Below are 17,168 nucleotides of genomic sequence, written 5' to 3' on the forward strand. Positions count from 1 at the left end.
TCTTCTCTTCTCTTCTCTTCTCTTCTCTGCCCAGGCAATTGTACTCTTCACCATCACCAGAAAGTGCTGACCTAACAGCTGAACTGACGCCAGGAATGAAAGCAAGGTCTAACCATAGTGAGTTTAGGAAACAGACAGATGAAAAGAATCCATATAACATTAATTTGGAACATTCCTGGAAAGTGTTCCCACAGCAGTTTAAACAACCACAATGACACAATCAAAGCAATTAGGACATCAGTCAATAACAATACCTCACCAAAATCTGAAACTGTTTTTGTGCTCCAACTACTTGATGTTGTTTTTTGTGCCTCCCAGCACTCAAAGCTGCTGTCTACTTTGGGGAAAAGATGCCCTGTTCAACCCCGTAATGAAGAGAGCCAACAGTCTCTTCAGGGGCACTTGAGCTTGACCAGAGGATCTCTCCTCAGCGTGCAGACATACATTATTCATTTCGTTGCTTAGTTAGCATTCATTCAGACACCATCTCCTTATATTGGCATTCTTGGTGAAAAACATTAACAGGAAAGGCTTGACATAGTGTAATTATAGTTCACTGGAGAGCACTACACAGTCTCTGGGAATACTGCAAACTTGTGTACAACCTTGCATCTCAAGTGACATCAGTGATACAGTATAGAATTCCAGCTCTGTGACTGCATACAGATTTGCTTCATGTGACATCAAAATGAAGCCGGATCACTGAATATTCCTTGTGTCATTCTCCAAACAGACTAATCCTCAACCTGCCTGTTATGTAATTCCCCAATACTGTTTATATGTCCACATGTGTCTACGGTAACCCTGACAACACTGGCTAATCTGATAGGCGCCTGATTTCTTAATTGTGTGTGCATATGAGGCAGTGCTAACCACATTTGCAGGTTTCCTGTTTATGGAAAGTCATATCAAAGCGATAAGAGCTCCAAGTAGGAAAGGGGTGTATCTACTGTACATTGGTAATGCATGTGTTCACCAATATCAGTGTTCCTTTATATTCAGTTTTTTTGTGAAAGAAGAGACATTTTCTTTAGACAGTTAAGTTTCACTTTCAACAAACACATATACTAAAACCCAAATTACAAACATACTAACTGAAAAAGTATCTGTGATAATTGTTAACAGTCAAGTTCAGAATTGCTGTTCAACAATGTGGGCACCAGAAGTTACATTCTCTATTCTCTCAAGGTAAGAGAGATATATCAAAGTGAATGATCTTAAATATAATAGAATGCTGCAATCATAAAGTACAGTAATGTAGATGCATGTGAAGGCCTATTTAATTCAAGTCTTACAGCAAAATAAATATGACCATCTTTTTAAAAATCCTGCTCACAAAACTAAATCACACCTCAACTCTTCCATCCATCCACGGGGATCTGCTGAAGCCTATCCCAGCTCTCTTTCGGGTGGAAGGCAGGGGTACACCCTGGACAGGTCACCAGTCCATCACAGGGCCACATATTGACACACAAAGACAAACAACTGCACACACTCACACTCACTCCTGCAATTTAGAGTCACCGATCAACCTAACATGCATGTTTTTGGACTGTGGGAGGAAACCGGAGTAAACCCACACAAACACGGGGAGAACATGCAAACTCCACACAGAAAGGCCAGGTTGCAAGCCCACAGCCTTCTTGCACATCAACTCTTGATAAATGAATTATCCAATCTTGAAAATCTTTACGTATAATTTGTTCAGAACACAATGACAACAGTCAGTGGAATCCAAAATCATCCACCCATGGCGGGCTGTATTTAAAAATCACAATGAAAATCAAAATGAAAATTTGAAATCTCATCCAAATTGTGTTTTTTCATCACTGCAACTCATAATGTGACTCAGAAGTGTGTATGGCCCCTGTGTATCTGTGTGCACTCCATCTACATCTGGGCTGCTCCCGATAAGTCAGCTGATGGCATCCTGGGGGATTCCTCCCAGACCTGGATCAGGGCATCAGTATTTGGTGGCACTAAATGCACCAAGACATAATGTCCCATGGGGGCTCAGTTGGATTTAGGTCAGAGGAACATGAGGGCCTGTCAGTGGCATCAATGCCTTCATCATCCAGGAACTGCACCAGGAGGAACCAAGGGCCCACAGCACCAGTGTAAGATCTGACAGTCGCAGTTTTATGTTGGTACCTCACAGCAGGCAGGGTACTATTGGCTGTGACATGGAGCTGCTAGAGATTCTCTCCATGCTCTCTATGGTTTGTTGACTCAGCCTTAGCAAACAGTTACTAGTAACTAATAAAAAGTTACTAGTGATGGAAAATAAAGGGCTTGTTAGAATAGCTTGGTCACTAATAGGAAGAGTTGACACAGTTTAAAAAATACTACTAAGTACTTGTACCATTGGCTGTTATTTTTTGAAATCAGAAAGACCTCTAGAAGCCCTGTTGAAGCCCCCACCCCTATACTGGAACTGAGTACTTCTTGTGCCTCTCTTTCATCTCTTCTTGGCTCCTGGGCTCAGTTGACCTCTGTTCTCTGATTACAACCCACCCCATATGTCAAGCCCCTTATTAGTCACACAGTTGTATTGCTCACACATACACACACCCTGAATATTTCAACCTATGAGAAAAGTGTGGCTGAGAAAGTTTTGGAGGATAACAGACAGGGTTGGTGTTACAGCTTGGCTCAGCTTGGAACAAGGATGGGAGTCCACACACATAAACTTATCATTTTCAAAAGGCATTTATTCAAACTTAAGACAAAATAAGGTGCAATCAGTGCAAAACATGAAAGAAAATAGGCAAGCCAAGTGGCTATAACCAAAATAATGACCACGGTGCGCGGCCGGCTTCCCGAAAGGAGTGCCGGACCGAAGCCAGAGCCAGAACACTAGCCAGCTCTAAAGCTCAAGTCTTCCCCAGAATGCTACGTCTGTTTGAGGCTCATATGTGCTACGTCTGTTTGAGCTCCTCAGTGAGCTCTCGTGTGACTGAGGCTCTCTCGGCCCTCATGTCATCTCAGCTCTGTTTGACAACTGGGGATCAGGGTTTTTAAGGTCTTAGCCCCCTCCCCTTTGTCTCCTGGGTGGAACCATTTCAGCTTATGACCCACAGCAAACCAAAAAACGGTGGGTCCGTCACAGTTAGTTTTAACTATGGTCAGACGAACATGTATGGTTGTTTCTTTCGACAGATATGAGACTGTATGTGTGTGTGTGCATGTGTGTATGTAGCTCATTGCTGGATAAGTGAGGTCACATTTAGGTTTCCATGTCCTGGTGTTTTCTTGATGTTATGAGAGGTCAAGCAGGAGAAATAAGAAAGAAAACAAATGGGCAAATTGAAAAAAAAAATCAACCAAATCATACAAGACAAAGTAACAGACAAATGGATGTTCATTTTCGCAGAGCAATTCACAAAACCACCAATAAGGTGTTTCTCTTTCATGTCTTTCATTATACTATATATTCTTATGTTAGCTCACATTTTTTTTTACACCCAAAGACAACTATGAGAGTATAGGCCAGATCATGCTTGTTGTGCAGACAGTGTAAGTGTGTTTGTGTGTGTGAATGTGTGCAAGGTGTGGGTGAGACATGTCTCTTACAGATGTGAGAAAACAGCCATGTCTCTGGGAGCGAGTGTGTTGAGAGTCTAATTGGCAGAATAGAATTACTGAGTTAGACTTAAGTGAATTGAAGGTAATTTAAGAGTTGGGCTGAAGGAGAGCTGACAGAGCGTGCAACTGTGGGAAAACGGGTTTCAGCACTCTCCACAGACACAAAAGACTGGAGTGTGTCTGCGTTTACAGCTTAAAAGGATGTACAGTTCGGTGAACTCTCACTCGCTCTCTCTTTTTCTCTCTTCATTTGTCAGGGTTGCTATGGTGATGAGGGAGGCTTGCCTCGGCAGCCCATAATTTCTAGCAAGCCTGTCTGGCTGTGACACGTCCTTTTCATTCAGGCATTGTTTAGATGCTGATTTACGTGTGTTTGTTGCACTTTACCACCACCTCCTCCACACCTCCAGCAGAGGCAGCAAACTTTTAAGGCATTGATGCACCCGATATTTGATTGAAGAGCCTGTTTAATGTTGTTTGGATGGATTTGAATGCAGTATTAAAATAAAGATTCTCAGTTGGATTGGATTAATTTTTTAGAAAGATTGTCAAATATTTGTTATTATTGAACATTCTGGATCCTCCTTAACTACTTCTTTGGCTATCTTTTGGCTTTTGTTTCTCTCTCTGTGTAAAACACTTATGCTTATTTTTCCCACAAGCCAATCCCTTTTCCCTCCCAATAGGCGTTGCTATAAAGAACAGGGGTCCAATCACAGGCCAGCCTTTTACCCCATCCCTTTGTGGTCAGCCTAGTAAGGACTTTTTGTGTTCACATGTGTTTTTTTTTCTTATTAGTTTTTTTTTTGCCACCCATCCTTGAGCCAGGAGCAGATGGTAAGATTGTAGTGGGGGGAAGAAAGCAAGCAGCACAGAAAGACATAGAGAGAGAGAACTGGAAGAAGCCATGCAGAGAGTGAGGCAGCCCAGCGACAATTCTTGATGAACTGAACTGCTGACCACCTCTTTGACTGAACCTCAGAGAGATCAAGGAATTGGACAAGACAGCCCTGAGGGAAGACATCAAATCTCCGTTGACGGGCCAAGCAAGCCCTGGACGTGGACAGATGAGAGTTAAAGCAGACAGACAGCAGGAGATGATCAGAGAGACCAGATAGTAGAGAAAACAGTGAAACAAGTAACAAGGTTGCTACAGGTGTGTCCACAAAGACTGCTCACAGAAAGGGCTACACACCAGAGTCACTTGAACAAAAGCTGTAGTAAAACAGGGAGACAAAGAGCAAGCTCAGGCAGACTTGAGACAGACAGAACTAGATAAGGATGGCTAACTCAGGTCTCCAGTTGTTGGGTTACTTTTTGGCTTTGGGTGGCTGGATCGGCATCATCTCCACCACTGCCTTGCCCCAGTGGAAGCAGTCATCATATGCCGGAGATGCCATCATCACAGCTGTGGGTCTGTATGAGGGACTGTGGATGAGCTGCGCCTCGCAGAGTACAGGACAGGTGCAGTGCAAGATCTTTGACTCCATGCTCTCTCTGGACAGTGAGTACAAAGTTTGAATTTTTTCCAGCAAAACCTGACGCTCAGCCCTGTGCTGCCTTGTACTTTCTCTGTTGACACTGATGTCCCTCATACTGGAATGTTTTAATGAAATTGTATGGATCTGTCACAATTTCTATTTAGATTATATAGGATTTTTTGTGAATTGATCATTTACCATATTTAAAGCATAATATAACTAATATAAACAAAAATGCAAACTCCTTAGGGATTGTGTTGAATACTTTCAAGGAAATGTGTAATATAATGTGTGTAAAAAAAAATCTGCCCATAATAGTTTACGAAGAAAGGTTTCTCTGGTCTGGAATGACCCTCTATTCTTCACACTGTATTCTTACATCTCCAAATGACTTTCTTGACTGCCTTTATTTAGTTTTCTTTGAAAATAGTGTGTTTGATAGGTTCATTCTGTGTGAGTTCTTATGTCAGAAGAAAGACCCTTTGCTTTCACTTTCTCTCCCTAAGTGTTCCCAAGAAATATCCATGGTGTTGCATTACAAATCACAACAGTTATAGTAGCTGGCCCATTTATTTGACCACATGTATTAATCAGCAGCAAAAACAGAAGAAAAACAAGTCTCCCAGCCCTCGCTATCTGTCATGAATTAAACACAGAAGCTGTAAATCTTACTTAAAATGCTGATGCTAAATGTTTGCATCTTTAATAAAGTTCAATTCAGTCTTAAAACTCCAAAACATCATGAAACATAATGTGTAAGGAGTGGGAGGCATGGAGGAATGTGGGATTCAGACATAAATTAGCTCAGAATATGAGCCTGCTGTCATCCCCAATCCGTAAGCAGGATCTAGTGACTCATAATTAATGGCACACAGATTATATGAATCCATCCATCTACTGTCTGCTTAAATCATCCTATTAGAGATTCTAATGAAAGACTGCTGGGGTGGAAGGGGGTTAGGGGGGATCACGAGTCATTTTCACTAAACAACTGAACACTTTAAATTTGTTTTCCTCTGTGGTTATGGTTCTTGCTGTGGCACACTTGCCTTGGAGCAACAAATGAAATGCTTTGTAAACATTTTGGTGTCTCGGTGAGTCATGATATCAAAACATTTTCTGTGGTGTGCTGCGTGATGTGGTGCTCAAGCTGATCCCCTATCTCCTTCGGTTAGTATCAGCAATAAGAACAACGTATTGTCCTTGTGGATGAATAGAGGCTGTTAGGAGAAGAAAAGGGCAGTGTTGAACCAAACACCAGAGATATTCCCAGAATGCGCTCTGTCTTCCCCACACGCGCACATTGTTCCATTTGTTCATCAACACACCCAGTGGGTACTGAATTTGACTGAAGACAAACAACGAAGAAAATCTTTGCAAAAATAGCTATACTTTATTCTAAACTGAACACTGAACTTAAAAGTTGTGATCAAGCATTTTTGATGTCACAGGTTTTTAATTATTATTTTTATTCTTAAATGAAGCAGATCAACAACCAATCATGTCTGAGGTGAGAGAAAGCACTTCAGGTCTGAATCCTGATTAAACACCCCTGTGGTGTTGTTCTGATCCTGCAGTAAAAGTTCTGAAGGAAGTCTGCTCAGTGGCTCAGCAGGAGCAGCATGTGATGGTGGACATAATTGTTCACCAGACTGTACTGAAGCAGCCAAGCAACCGTAGTGGAAACTGTTGGATCTGCTGCAGGTTTACTAAGCATCTGCTCAAGAAAGGGACAATGGTCAGGATAATATCCTGGAGAGAAGGTTTACTATTTTTTTTTTTTCAGAAGGTGTAGATGGTGGTGCTGAAAGGACAGTTCTTTAAAACCTGAAACATCTGAGTGTGATACTAAAGACCTGACCCTGATAATCTCTTTGTAACAATTTTGGTAATATACATTTATGTAAAAGTGTAGTTCTGCTTGCTGAAGGCAGCTTTTTTGGTATGGTGTCAGTAGTTTAGGGTACTTCAATCAGTTACTGTTACTGTTAATTTACAACATTATATTAGTGCTTATCTCAGTTTACACTCTTTAAACTTTTACACATATTAATAAATAAAGCAGGATTTAGTCTGCATCTCCCATAAAAAGAACACTAGGCTTATCCTTTAACACTGGAAGAATATCTGTAATGAGTTGTGTCTCTGCCTCAATCCTGACAAATGTAATAATACCATAACTGCAAATGTATATTTTCAAATGAACATCTTCCCATGTGCTGATGTGTATCAGCCCACATAGCAACCATTATCCAGTGTAACAAATCTTTCTGTCTCTGTGTGTTAGCTTTAAGAGTTTAATCTTGAGGAGTCAGGATAATTGTTAGACAGTGAAGCAACTACAGGAAACTTAATTACGGAAGATTCAATTTTTTTGCCAAATGTCATGGGGTAATACAATCAAGTACATCGGATAAATGAATTTGTGATTGGATTTGAAAAGTTGTCAAACATGAGTTTAGTTTTATAGCTGAGCAGTGAGTGGACAAACAGATATTACGTACGAAAGAGTCACAAGTGACCTCATAATGGGTACTCACAGTGCCTACACACACATATCAGAAAGCACACACTCTTACTGAAAGCTCGAGGCTGGCACTGCCAATCTTGGCACTGTAAAGAGAGGACCTAGTGGGCGAACCAGCCTACACCCATTGCCCTCTGTCCTTTTAGTCTTTTCTTCACCCTGAACGTCCTTTGGGTTTGCCACTGACTAAAACTGGTCAGAGTGGTGTCATTTAGAACTGGCTTTAACCCCCACACACCCATCAGAAGAAAAGAGGAATGCCCAGACGAGATGAAAGAAAAAAAAGTCAAACCTTTCTCTTGAAGACCATTCAGACACTCCATCAAAAGGAGCTCTGAAGCCATAAATAAACTTCAAAGATTGTTCCATCTTCTTTCCCCCCACCATAAGTCCTTTCAGATCAGCTTCTAAAACTCTTACTGCTGCACTTTGAATGATGGTGTGTGTATTTCTGCCACAATGAAAAATGATGACTTCACGTTCCTGCTCAGGCTGTTACTCAACACCTATTTTTCAAGTAATTTTATTTTTCTACCACACACATTCATCTTTTATTCTTGTATTTTTTAAATTTCTAATATATTCAGGTATAGTTTGTATTTCTTTTTTTATCTTCAAAAAGTTTAAAGTAGTTTTCACAGTAGTTTTTAACATAAAATGATCAAATTGTTAGTTCACATACTTATTTTCCAAATTAGAGGTTAAAAACATAAGGAAAACACAAATCTGTTATAATCTGATAACAGGTGAGATGAGGGCTGATAAAAAGTTATACTACTTGTACATACTATATATCCTACTACTATTATCACATTAACTAGAACATATACAGCTGATAGCTAGTAGACAAAGCTGGTAGGTGGATATTGAAGTAAGAATGTTTAAAGATTTTTTGTCAAATTGTTCCCCTCCATTAAGTGTGAAAGTTAATTTTTGAACTTGAAAAATCTAGTTTGACAAGAACGCAAGTCCACTTACTAGCTTTCCACTGGAGCTCTGAAAACAGTTAAAACTCTGTAAAATATATTAATTAGACTTTAAGTGTCTTTTTTGTCAAAATATTTAATTCTTTTCTATTTGCTTTTTCTTCTTTATTCACTTTAGTGATGTTGTGTTTGTGGCTTTGAGGTAATTTTTATTTCTACTTTTCCTTTTAATATGTAAACACTGACTTATACTTCAATCATTGTTATTTGAAGCTAATGCCGGTGACCTTGGCTGTTAAACCTGTATTGCAACTGCTATCTTTACTATAATTACCATATCTGTCAAGTCTGTCAGATATCAGAGTCAGGGTATTGAAATTTGCATGTTTCCTATTGCTGCTGGGATTTCCACAATTCCCTTACTTGCTGTAAATGAGACACACTCCATCAGTATTTTGACAGTATCATTAAGCGTTGTGTATCATTAAGCGCTTAGCAGTGCTTTTGTGTTGCAGTGCCTTTGAAACAGCTATGTTTGAGGCGGCAATGTCTGATCGCTGTAGCGACAGCCCCATGAAAACAATCTGACTCTGTCACAAAGCCACCCTAATCCCACTGTGTGAAACATGTAAGGCAGGCCCTCCTACAGCTGCTCTGTGTGAGAGAATGTAGTTGTGTTTCATCTGTGTCTATTCCACCTACAGTATTGGTGTTTGCAGATATTGTGTATTTATACATATTAGTGTGTGTTAATATGTGTAAATATGTGTAAATATGTTCCTCCCACTAAGTTATGTGTGTGCTGAGGCCTGTGTGGGCAGAACATTAGATTTTTAAGAAGGCAAAATCCCAGTGGAATGATGGGGAGAAGATTTGGAGGATCAATTAAGGTCACAAAGCTTGGCTAAGAAAGTCACCTCTGGACAATATTTAAGTTGGAATTACTCTGCTCTGGAAAAAAAGACTGTTCGTGGACTGTTCGTAATGACCTTCCTGTTCTAAATGAATGTGGTTTCCCATCAATCTGCTGTGGCTCGTGTAACTTCATTCCATTATAATTATCACTTTAACATCTATAAATTTCTCTGTTTTATTCCAAGTGATGAACTGAAAGTCTACTCAACAATTTCCTCGTGCTCCTTTTCTTTTTTCTGCCCTTCCTTTCTTTCATATCTTCTCCTTTACCACTATTATTCACCTCTCTGTGCTCTCCTCTATGCCTTGCCTCTTCCTTTCCTCTTCTTTATCTAGTCCACATCCAGACATGTCGGGCACTTATGGTCGTGTCAGTACTGCTGGGCTTTATCGGCATCATCGTCAGCGTGGTGGGCATGAAGTGCACTAAGGTGGGAGATAACAACCCAGCCACCAAGACCCGCATCGCTGTGACCGGTGGAGCTCTGTTCTTGCTTGCAGGTGTGATTTCTGCTGTGTTCAGTTAATGTTTTATTTGGTTTGCAGCCAACATTGTAGCAAGAGTGGTTTGGCATTTTTCTAGCCTGAACCTCTCACTGGGAGTCTTCTGGGTAATTAGAGCCTCTGGTGTAAACAGGAAGTGGTCATTTTAGAGGCATTAGTTGCTGACCTCAGACATAAACCATAAGCCCTGGGGAGAATATTAACTAAGCATGGGTCCCCCCAATTCATTTGTGTGCTGTTGTAGCTGCAGTGAATGTTTACAGAATTAATTGGATACAGGAGAACTAATACAGTCTTATTAATCTTTTCTCTCTCCACAGGTCTCTGTACACTGGTGTCTGTGTCCTGGTATGCCACTCAGGTGTCCTATCAGTTCTTCAACCCAAATACACCACCCAATGCCAGGTATGTAGATCACCTGAGGCCAAGCTTTTAAGTTCTCAGACATCTGCTACTTCAATTACTGCAGTAGTGGTAACCTTAAGTCAAATGGGAGGTGATATTTGTATCCTGTGTCTTTTTGTAGTCTGTTGCTTGAGACTAACATTGTTCCTAAAAGGCAAGTTTTCTATAATTTGGGGTTGTCAAGTGTGGAAGCCATGATAGATGGTAAAGCTGCGTTTTTCTGTGCCACTTAAATTCTGAAAGACCTGCTTTACTGTCATTATTATCAATACTGGCTGTGAAACATATCAATTTTCTGCACACAGTCTGTCTTACTGACTGCTTTGAGGCAAAATATTTAAATGATGTCAGCTGACACATGTTATAAAAAATTGGGAGCGTTTGTCTTCAAGCTAACATGTCTAAATAAGTACTGTCATACATATAATGTACAGTAGGACAGAGGTGCTGATGGGGAGAGTACTGCATGTATCTGCATCTGTTATATCTACAAGATAGTTCACAAAAAACAAGTAAATGCCAATGTTACAGCCAAAACTGTGACTTGGTTCCTAGAACTGCTAACATTTATAGAATTATGACTGACAAACATGGCTAGCTAACTAGCTGTTGGACAAATAAACCTCTACAAATTGTTTGTCATTATGACAATATACATAATTTTACCTCCAAACGTTCTCTCTTAATGTCCAGTGAACATGGAAGGCTTTAGCTGCTAACAGCAGCTTCAAGCAGATCTAATACTGTAATTTTGTATGTTGTTACAAAACAGCAGAAAACATTGGTTATTTTGAAATTGTTTAGAATCCCTGAATATCGATATGTAACCATACAATGAAGCCCTTTTTGTTCATGTAATTACCAGAGATAGTAGTAATTACTAGATTCTAGTTATTAGCTTTTGCTGTCCCTCTCAGTTGAGTTTACTAAAATGTGGAAAAAGTAGTTAAAGATTGATGATAGTTGCAATTTATACTTAAAGGTGTCTTGGTACTTGTTTTTCAGCAGGAGAAAAATGCAATAAATTAGTGAGGAAGTAAAACTTCTGTTCATGCCCTTTTCCTTCCTGTGTGATGTACAGGTATGAATTTGGCTCAGCCCTGTTCGTGGGCTGGGCAGCGGCCAGTCTGACGGTTCTGGGCGGCTCCTTGCTGTGCTGCTCCTGCTCCAAAGACGACATGCGAGGACAGCAATATTACCGCCAATCACAGCCTTCCACAGCCAGGGAGTACGTGTAAACCCCACCCCCTTTCAGCAGCCACCCAATCAGAGAGCAGAGGACAGGCTTGGCACCACCCTCTTTCATTCAGATTATATCTGCTTAACCTAAAGCAAAAGACTATCATGCATGCACACATGCAATCTTGTAGTACCCACACACTGGAATTCATGCGAGTATTCAATATTCACACAAAGAGATTATTCACAAGTAGGATTTATTTTGTGGCTAAAAGAGCTACAAATTTTAATTATTGATTTGTGCGACAGATAACATACATATTCCATTTCAATCATGTAGCTCAGATATATAATGATAAGCTTGTGTTCTAAATGAAAACCTCTTATGTGCCTTAATTTTAATTAAACATTGCAACTGCTTAAATCTGACCCTTAAAATCAGAGCTATTCACTCAGAGTCATCTATTTTGACTTTTAAGGAAACAAATCTAAATGTCTCTTAGTAGAGCATAACTGCATTTAAAGTGACCACAAAGGCAAAATATAAGGTGTATCACAGGAGAGACCGAGAGAGAGTGGACTTGGAGCTAAGAATACTGTTAGTGTAAAACTTGAAACTTTCATAGCATGTCCTATGCTTCCTGGTTGGAACGGCATCTGTGTTTTGCCTCCATATTGTATGTGTATTCACATTCCACTGGTGAAGATAGGTTGTGTAATGGAGGAGCCTAGACCACTGTACAAAGCCACTGAGCGGCTCCTCTGCTGATCTGGGGGAAAACAGAGGCTGGCTTGTACAGTCTCACCCTGGAAAACAGGTCATTTAGGGAATGATTACAGCAGACACTCCTGGTCAGACTTACAGCCCTATTGTGGGTAAACAGCACACCTTTATTGTATGCCTGTGGTGCAAATATCCAGTTAACAATAGCTAACCTGAAGCAACAAAGAGAACGGCTAACTGTCTAATTATTCTTGATGAAAAGGGTGAAGAGTCCCAAAACTCACAGTGCAGACAACACTTTGTCACATAGAGAGTAGGGATATAGCCAGAATTTTAGGAACACTTACACAGTGACAGTGCTGTACAAACGTCCTAGGCACTAAAAACAAACAGGTGATGCTTTTAATATAAATTACATAAATAGTTTTTTAAATGTATCAATTAACTTCATACAAAGTACAGCATTTGCAGCACTCCCCTTTACCATTTAACCAGTAGCAGTTCTTCTTGTTTTGACCTGGTACTGTGCAGCACCATGGAGAAGCTGCTGTAGTTCTTCTGCATATTCAGGGTGTCCCAGTGTCTTCTGTCTCTTCAAATGATCCCAGACTGACTCCACACTGTTGAGATCAGGGCCGTGTGGGGGTCAGACCATCTGCTGCAGGACTCCTGGTTCTTCTTGCCTCTGAAAATAGCTCTTCATGAATGCTAGTGGGTTCTTTATGGACTTGTCCTACACAATCAGACACTGCCTGATTGTGTTGTGTCATAAGAATCTAAAAAATCTAAAGTGTCTAAAAATTCTGCACAGTACTGTACATTATTACTAAATGTTAATTGCCTTTGCAATAAAATCTAAAGCATTTGGATTTTGTAAATTTTTTAAAAATTTTAATAGCTGAACCCTTTATTTATTTAGTCTCTGTTGGTAAAAGTATCCAAAGTTAAATGTATTAAGTCTAGAAAGTTAAATTATAAAGGTAGTAGTGGCCAGAAAAAAAATCAGCATAGGCTATATGGCATCAGCATTTTGCAGTGCTAGCTTTGGCCCTGATGGAAACAGTTTATGATTGATTAAACCAACTTAAAGTGTGCTGTGTAATCAAGGCCTCAAGCAGCTACACACAGAGACACAATCTGAACTGCAGCAGTGGAGGTGAATTGTTAGTTAAGGTGTCTGCATAGTTTGTACTGAGTATGATTGCAGTTGATTATCTTTTCACCATTTTATGCATCAGGCAAAATGCATCAAAGTGGAGACTCTCTTTGACTCACACAGTCACCCTCCATTTACTACCAACATTATTCCAGATTCATACACTTTGTCTCATAATCTCTTGTATAACCGAATTAATGGCTAAAATCTAAGCTATGTCATATAGTCACACAAGTCTAATCCTACTGGGGATCATAAGCTAAGACACCAGCATAGTATTACATATTACAGTGGACCATAAGCTAGCATGATATTTAATATGAGTTGTAAATAATATAAGCATTACTGGAGTAGACACTATTTGATTTAGCTCATACTATAAACTGAGTGCAGGGGTTTTACAAACCACTAACTTCTCCACGGGGTCAAGTACAATAGATATCTGCTGCAATTTTAAAATCTGCCCCACATTAGAGCCTGTAAAACTCAAGACAAACCTAAATTGACTCGTGAGTTCCCCCTTGATGCTCCCACATCACTTTGCCCTCATTTGTGTTTCTAAAGTAGCTGGTCCATCACTGTACCAGATAATAAAGCCATTAACTTTTCTTAGAATAGGTCCCAGTCCCCCTTTTTCCCACTTATACGGCCTCTCTTCTTAGTAGACACTTGTTTGTGGAGTGTTCTATTATTCTCAGATGGTGGGGTTGTAGGTCTATAGGAAATTCCTTGTGCTCTTTAAACAAAGTGGATGTTAGGCATCACTGGGTCTGCCAGTAGCAGCTTTATTTTGCTTGAATAGGCAATACTGAATGCCAAGTCTTATGGAAGTACCAATAAAGTTACTGTATTTACAGCAATAAGTAGTTTGACATTTTGGGAACTAGACTTTCTTGCTTGCAGTTAGATGAGAACATTGAAACCACTTTTATATCCATCCTTTTAGCATATCATAGAATAAAGACTCGAAATGGGAAACAAGTAACCTTGGTTCATCTATGGGTAACAAGATATACCATCTTACTGTTTTTTTATTTGGAGGTACAGGTACTTTTGGCTCATTAAGCTAAGATCTAGTTCAGATCTGGTGGTATCAAACGTCTTCTCTATGCCTCAACTGAAATTTTGACCTCTTCGTAAACAAAGCTGATATAATGCCAGCTAACTTAAGCTCAGACAGTAAAAATCTGACTCAGCATGTTTTGTTTAATTTTTATCAACAGTGTCCATCACTATTAATATGTGATCCATTTACGTTTTTAACACAGATTACTAGCCAGCTGACATGTAGCATCACCTCCCATGCTCCTGTCCTCCACTTTTACTAACATCTTTACAGTCACCAAGTGTTTCACTGTATTTCTTCCCATTTCATAGCTGTTGTGAGAATCTGAGAGGTCTTCATGTGTCTCTGATTTCCCCTCCTGTCCTCTAATCCTGTTCTTCTCTGACTGTCTTCTTCTCTCCTCTAATTCAGGGCAGAGTTGTTGAGTGAAACTAGTTTCGCTGGCTGATCAGCCCCCGCCTTTTTATCGAGGACTGTCTGACTGTCCAACCACTGTCTTCCCTCTCTTTTTCTTCTGTTACCTATTAGACCCCAAATTTCAACCTCTTCTAGTATAATATTTATCTTTCTCCAGTGCTATAACTGCGCCTTATCAGTTTTAATGGGAACTAAGGTGTATTGTCTTCTCCTATTTCTCATACCTTCTGAGCCTTTTCTGTAAATATGGACACTTGAAGGATATGTGTAGCCAAACACATATGTGCAGAGGTGATTAGACCTCTTGTTTAAGAAATGGAGTGGCCTCATTGATTTCTACAACTCCCACACCTCCCTCTGCTCCATTATCAGCTGCAAGTTAACAATGAGCTGGGTTTTGTTGGTTTGTAATTTCACTTATCCTAAGACCTCTGAGTATTTTTGAAAATGTGTCTTTTGGTTTTATTTGTTTTCGCTGTGACTGTACTTTGACTGAAACATGTCTTTTTTTCCCTTTTTGAATTGCAGACCAAATGTTAAAAGTACCCCACCAGAGAAAAGGGAGCAGTACTTGTAGTTTGGGAGAGTCTTCTGGCCTTACCATGGTTTAGATTCTGTCAACAGACCAAACCCTCTCACCAAAGAATACAAAGCAGACAGACACCATTAGAGCAAAAGTATGAACAGCAACATTTCCAGTGTATTGCAGAACACAAAACTTCTTTGAGTCTTTCTTCAAATAGTTAATGTTTTGGGGGGTTTAATGAAAAAGTCGGGGACTGAAAAAGATGATATCCTTGTCTTGTCTGTTTTGTTGACTTCGTGAGAGACAAGTTGTTCAGGGTATGTTTTCTATAACATGTTATAATGCCCGGGTGTATATACCACCTATTCTGTGTTTTTTTTTTTTTTTTTTTTACTACGTATATAATGTTTTACTACAGTGGCTTATAACACATGTTTGTGCTCGTTTTTTTTTTTTTTTTTTTTTTTTTTTTTTATTACATAGATTGTTCATAGTCTCCAAGCCCATCCATTGGATTTCTGAAAATGAATGTGAAACTACCCTACAGTACCAATTACAAAACAACAAAGACATACATCCAATAGATCTTCAGCATACTGCCCTAGGTGACGGTTTTTAAACAACAAATGCTGCATGCCTGTTTTAAAGTAGCCTGGACTGAGGAGAGACAGTACATTCATTTTGTTTTAAGTGCCACTATGATTTAGTGTGAATGACAGAGTCGTCTTATTGACTCTAAAGGATGTACTGTACTGTGTGCTGTCTCATGTACTAAGGAACACCAGTTTACTGAGTGTTCAAATGTCACTCTGATGCCTGCATTTATTTACCATGTCATTCCTTTCTCTAATATTTACCTCCTCAGTGTTGTGTATCATCTCATTTACAGTGTACTCCTGTCTGTTTCTTTTAGAATAAAATAAACAGACATAAAATGGTTGTGGCTGTAAGTCAATCCTTTATCTGTTGTTTCCTAGCTTTTCACCCTCGCCTGCCTTTTCGCCCACTCTCCCCACTCTTTGCTCCTTTCTAGCTCAAAAACTTCACATGCACCCTGTTGTTCAATAATTGCAGACGTGGAATTCCACTTCTGCTCCACTGGACTATGGCACATTCTCCGAGGTGGACTCACAAAGTTAACAGGCTCACTGCTGCTACAACTGGCAACAAGGCTTCAGTTTTCTTTTTTTTTTTTCAACCATTGTTGAGTTTTAAGCATGAAACCTTTGTTAAATGCTTGGAATTAAAGGTTACCTTTTATCTGGGTGGGCCCAGTTCTGTGATCTTCAAAGATTTCACATTGCACCTTATAAAACTGTTGTAAAATCTTCATTTATATTTAATGTCAAAAAAGATTCTTAAAGGATTGGTTAATTCAATTAAAGCTAATTAGCTAATTATCTGTTCAGCTGCAGTACATTAAACAGCATGTAGATTTACCTGCAAATGTCACCTCCTTACTAGAATGACCTGAATGTTATATTTGGATGTAAATCATGAAGAGCAGATTCTCCCAATATGGACATAATACATGTGGATATGGGGCTGGTCTTTTTAGCATAAAATTCCTTGCTTGTTTAGGATTTACCATGCAGTGGTTTCTTGCTGAGCTGCAGTAACATTCAACTTTATGTAAATGTTCTCATATTAATTTTGATCACCTCGTGACATACAAGCCAACTGTCTCAACAAAAAAAAACCCCATTACTTACAACACAACTTAATCAGTCTACTGGGAGTTGAATGATTGATTATTT

The 17,168-nt window shown here is 39.6% G+C and overlaps 1 protein-coding gene across 2 annotated transcripts; it reads left to right on the top strand.

Annotated features, from left to right (window-relative positions):
* Nucleotides 1-4,403: 4,403 nt before the first annotated feature.
* On the top strand, nt 4,404-15,780 carry cldn19 (claudin 19). Of its 2 annotated transcripts, none has more exons than XM_026308078.1 (5): nt 4,404-5,089; nt 9,771-9,935; nt 10,259-10,343; nt 11,425-11,571; nt 14,880-15,780. In XM_026308078.1, exons 1-5 carry the CDS (start codon nt 4,867-4,869, stop codon nt 14,914-14,916), a joined length of 657 nt encoding a protein of 218 aa, XP_026163863.1. In that variant the 5' UTR covers nt 4,404-4,866; the 3' UTR covers nt 14,917-15,780. The 2 variants fall into 2 exon arrangements, with proteins under 2 accessions (XP_026163863.1, XP_026163862.1); XM_026308077.1 differs by having other exon boundaries at nt 15,414-15,778.
* Nucleotides 15,781-17,168: the final 1,388 nt, after the last annotated feature.

This window comes from Mastacembelus armatus, chromosome 5 (assembly GCF_900324485.2).
Source record: "Mastacembelus armatus chromosome 5, fMasArm1.2, whole genome shotgun sequence".
NCBI classification, from domain to species: Eukaryota; Metazoa; Chordata; class Actinopteri; order Synbranchiformes; family Mastacembelidae; genus Mastacembelus; species Mastacembelus armatus.

What these genes read in the sequence shown, in the direction of transcription:
- cldn19 (XM_026308077.1), top strand. Translation starts at nt 4,867, where the DNA reads ATGGCTAACTCAGGTCTCCAGTTGTTGGGTTACTTTTTGGCTTTGGGT. An exon ending in CTCCATGCTCTCTCTGGACA is followed by an intron (nt 5,090 to 9,770) that starts GTGAGTACAAAG and finishes TTCTTTATCTAG; the next exon opens with TCCACATCCAGACATGTCGG. An exon ending in CAGCCTTCCACAGCCAGGGA is followed by an intron (nt 11,572 to 15,413) that starts GTACGTGTAAAC and finishes TTTGAATTGCAG; the next exon opens with ACCAAATGTTAAAAGTACCC.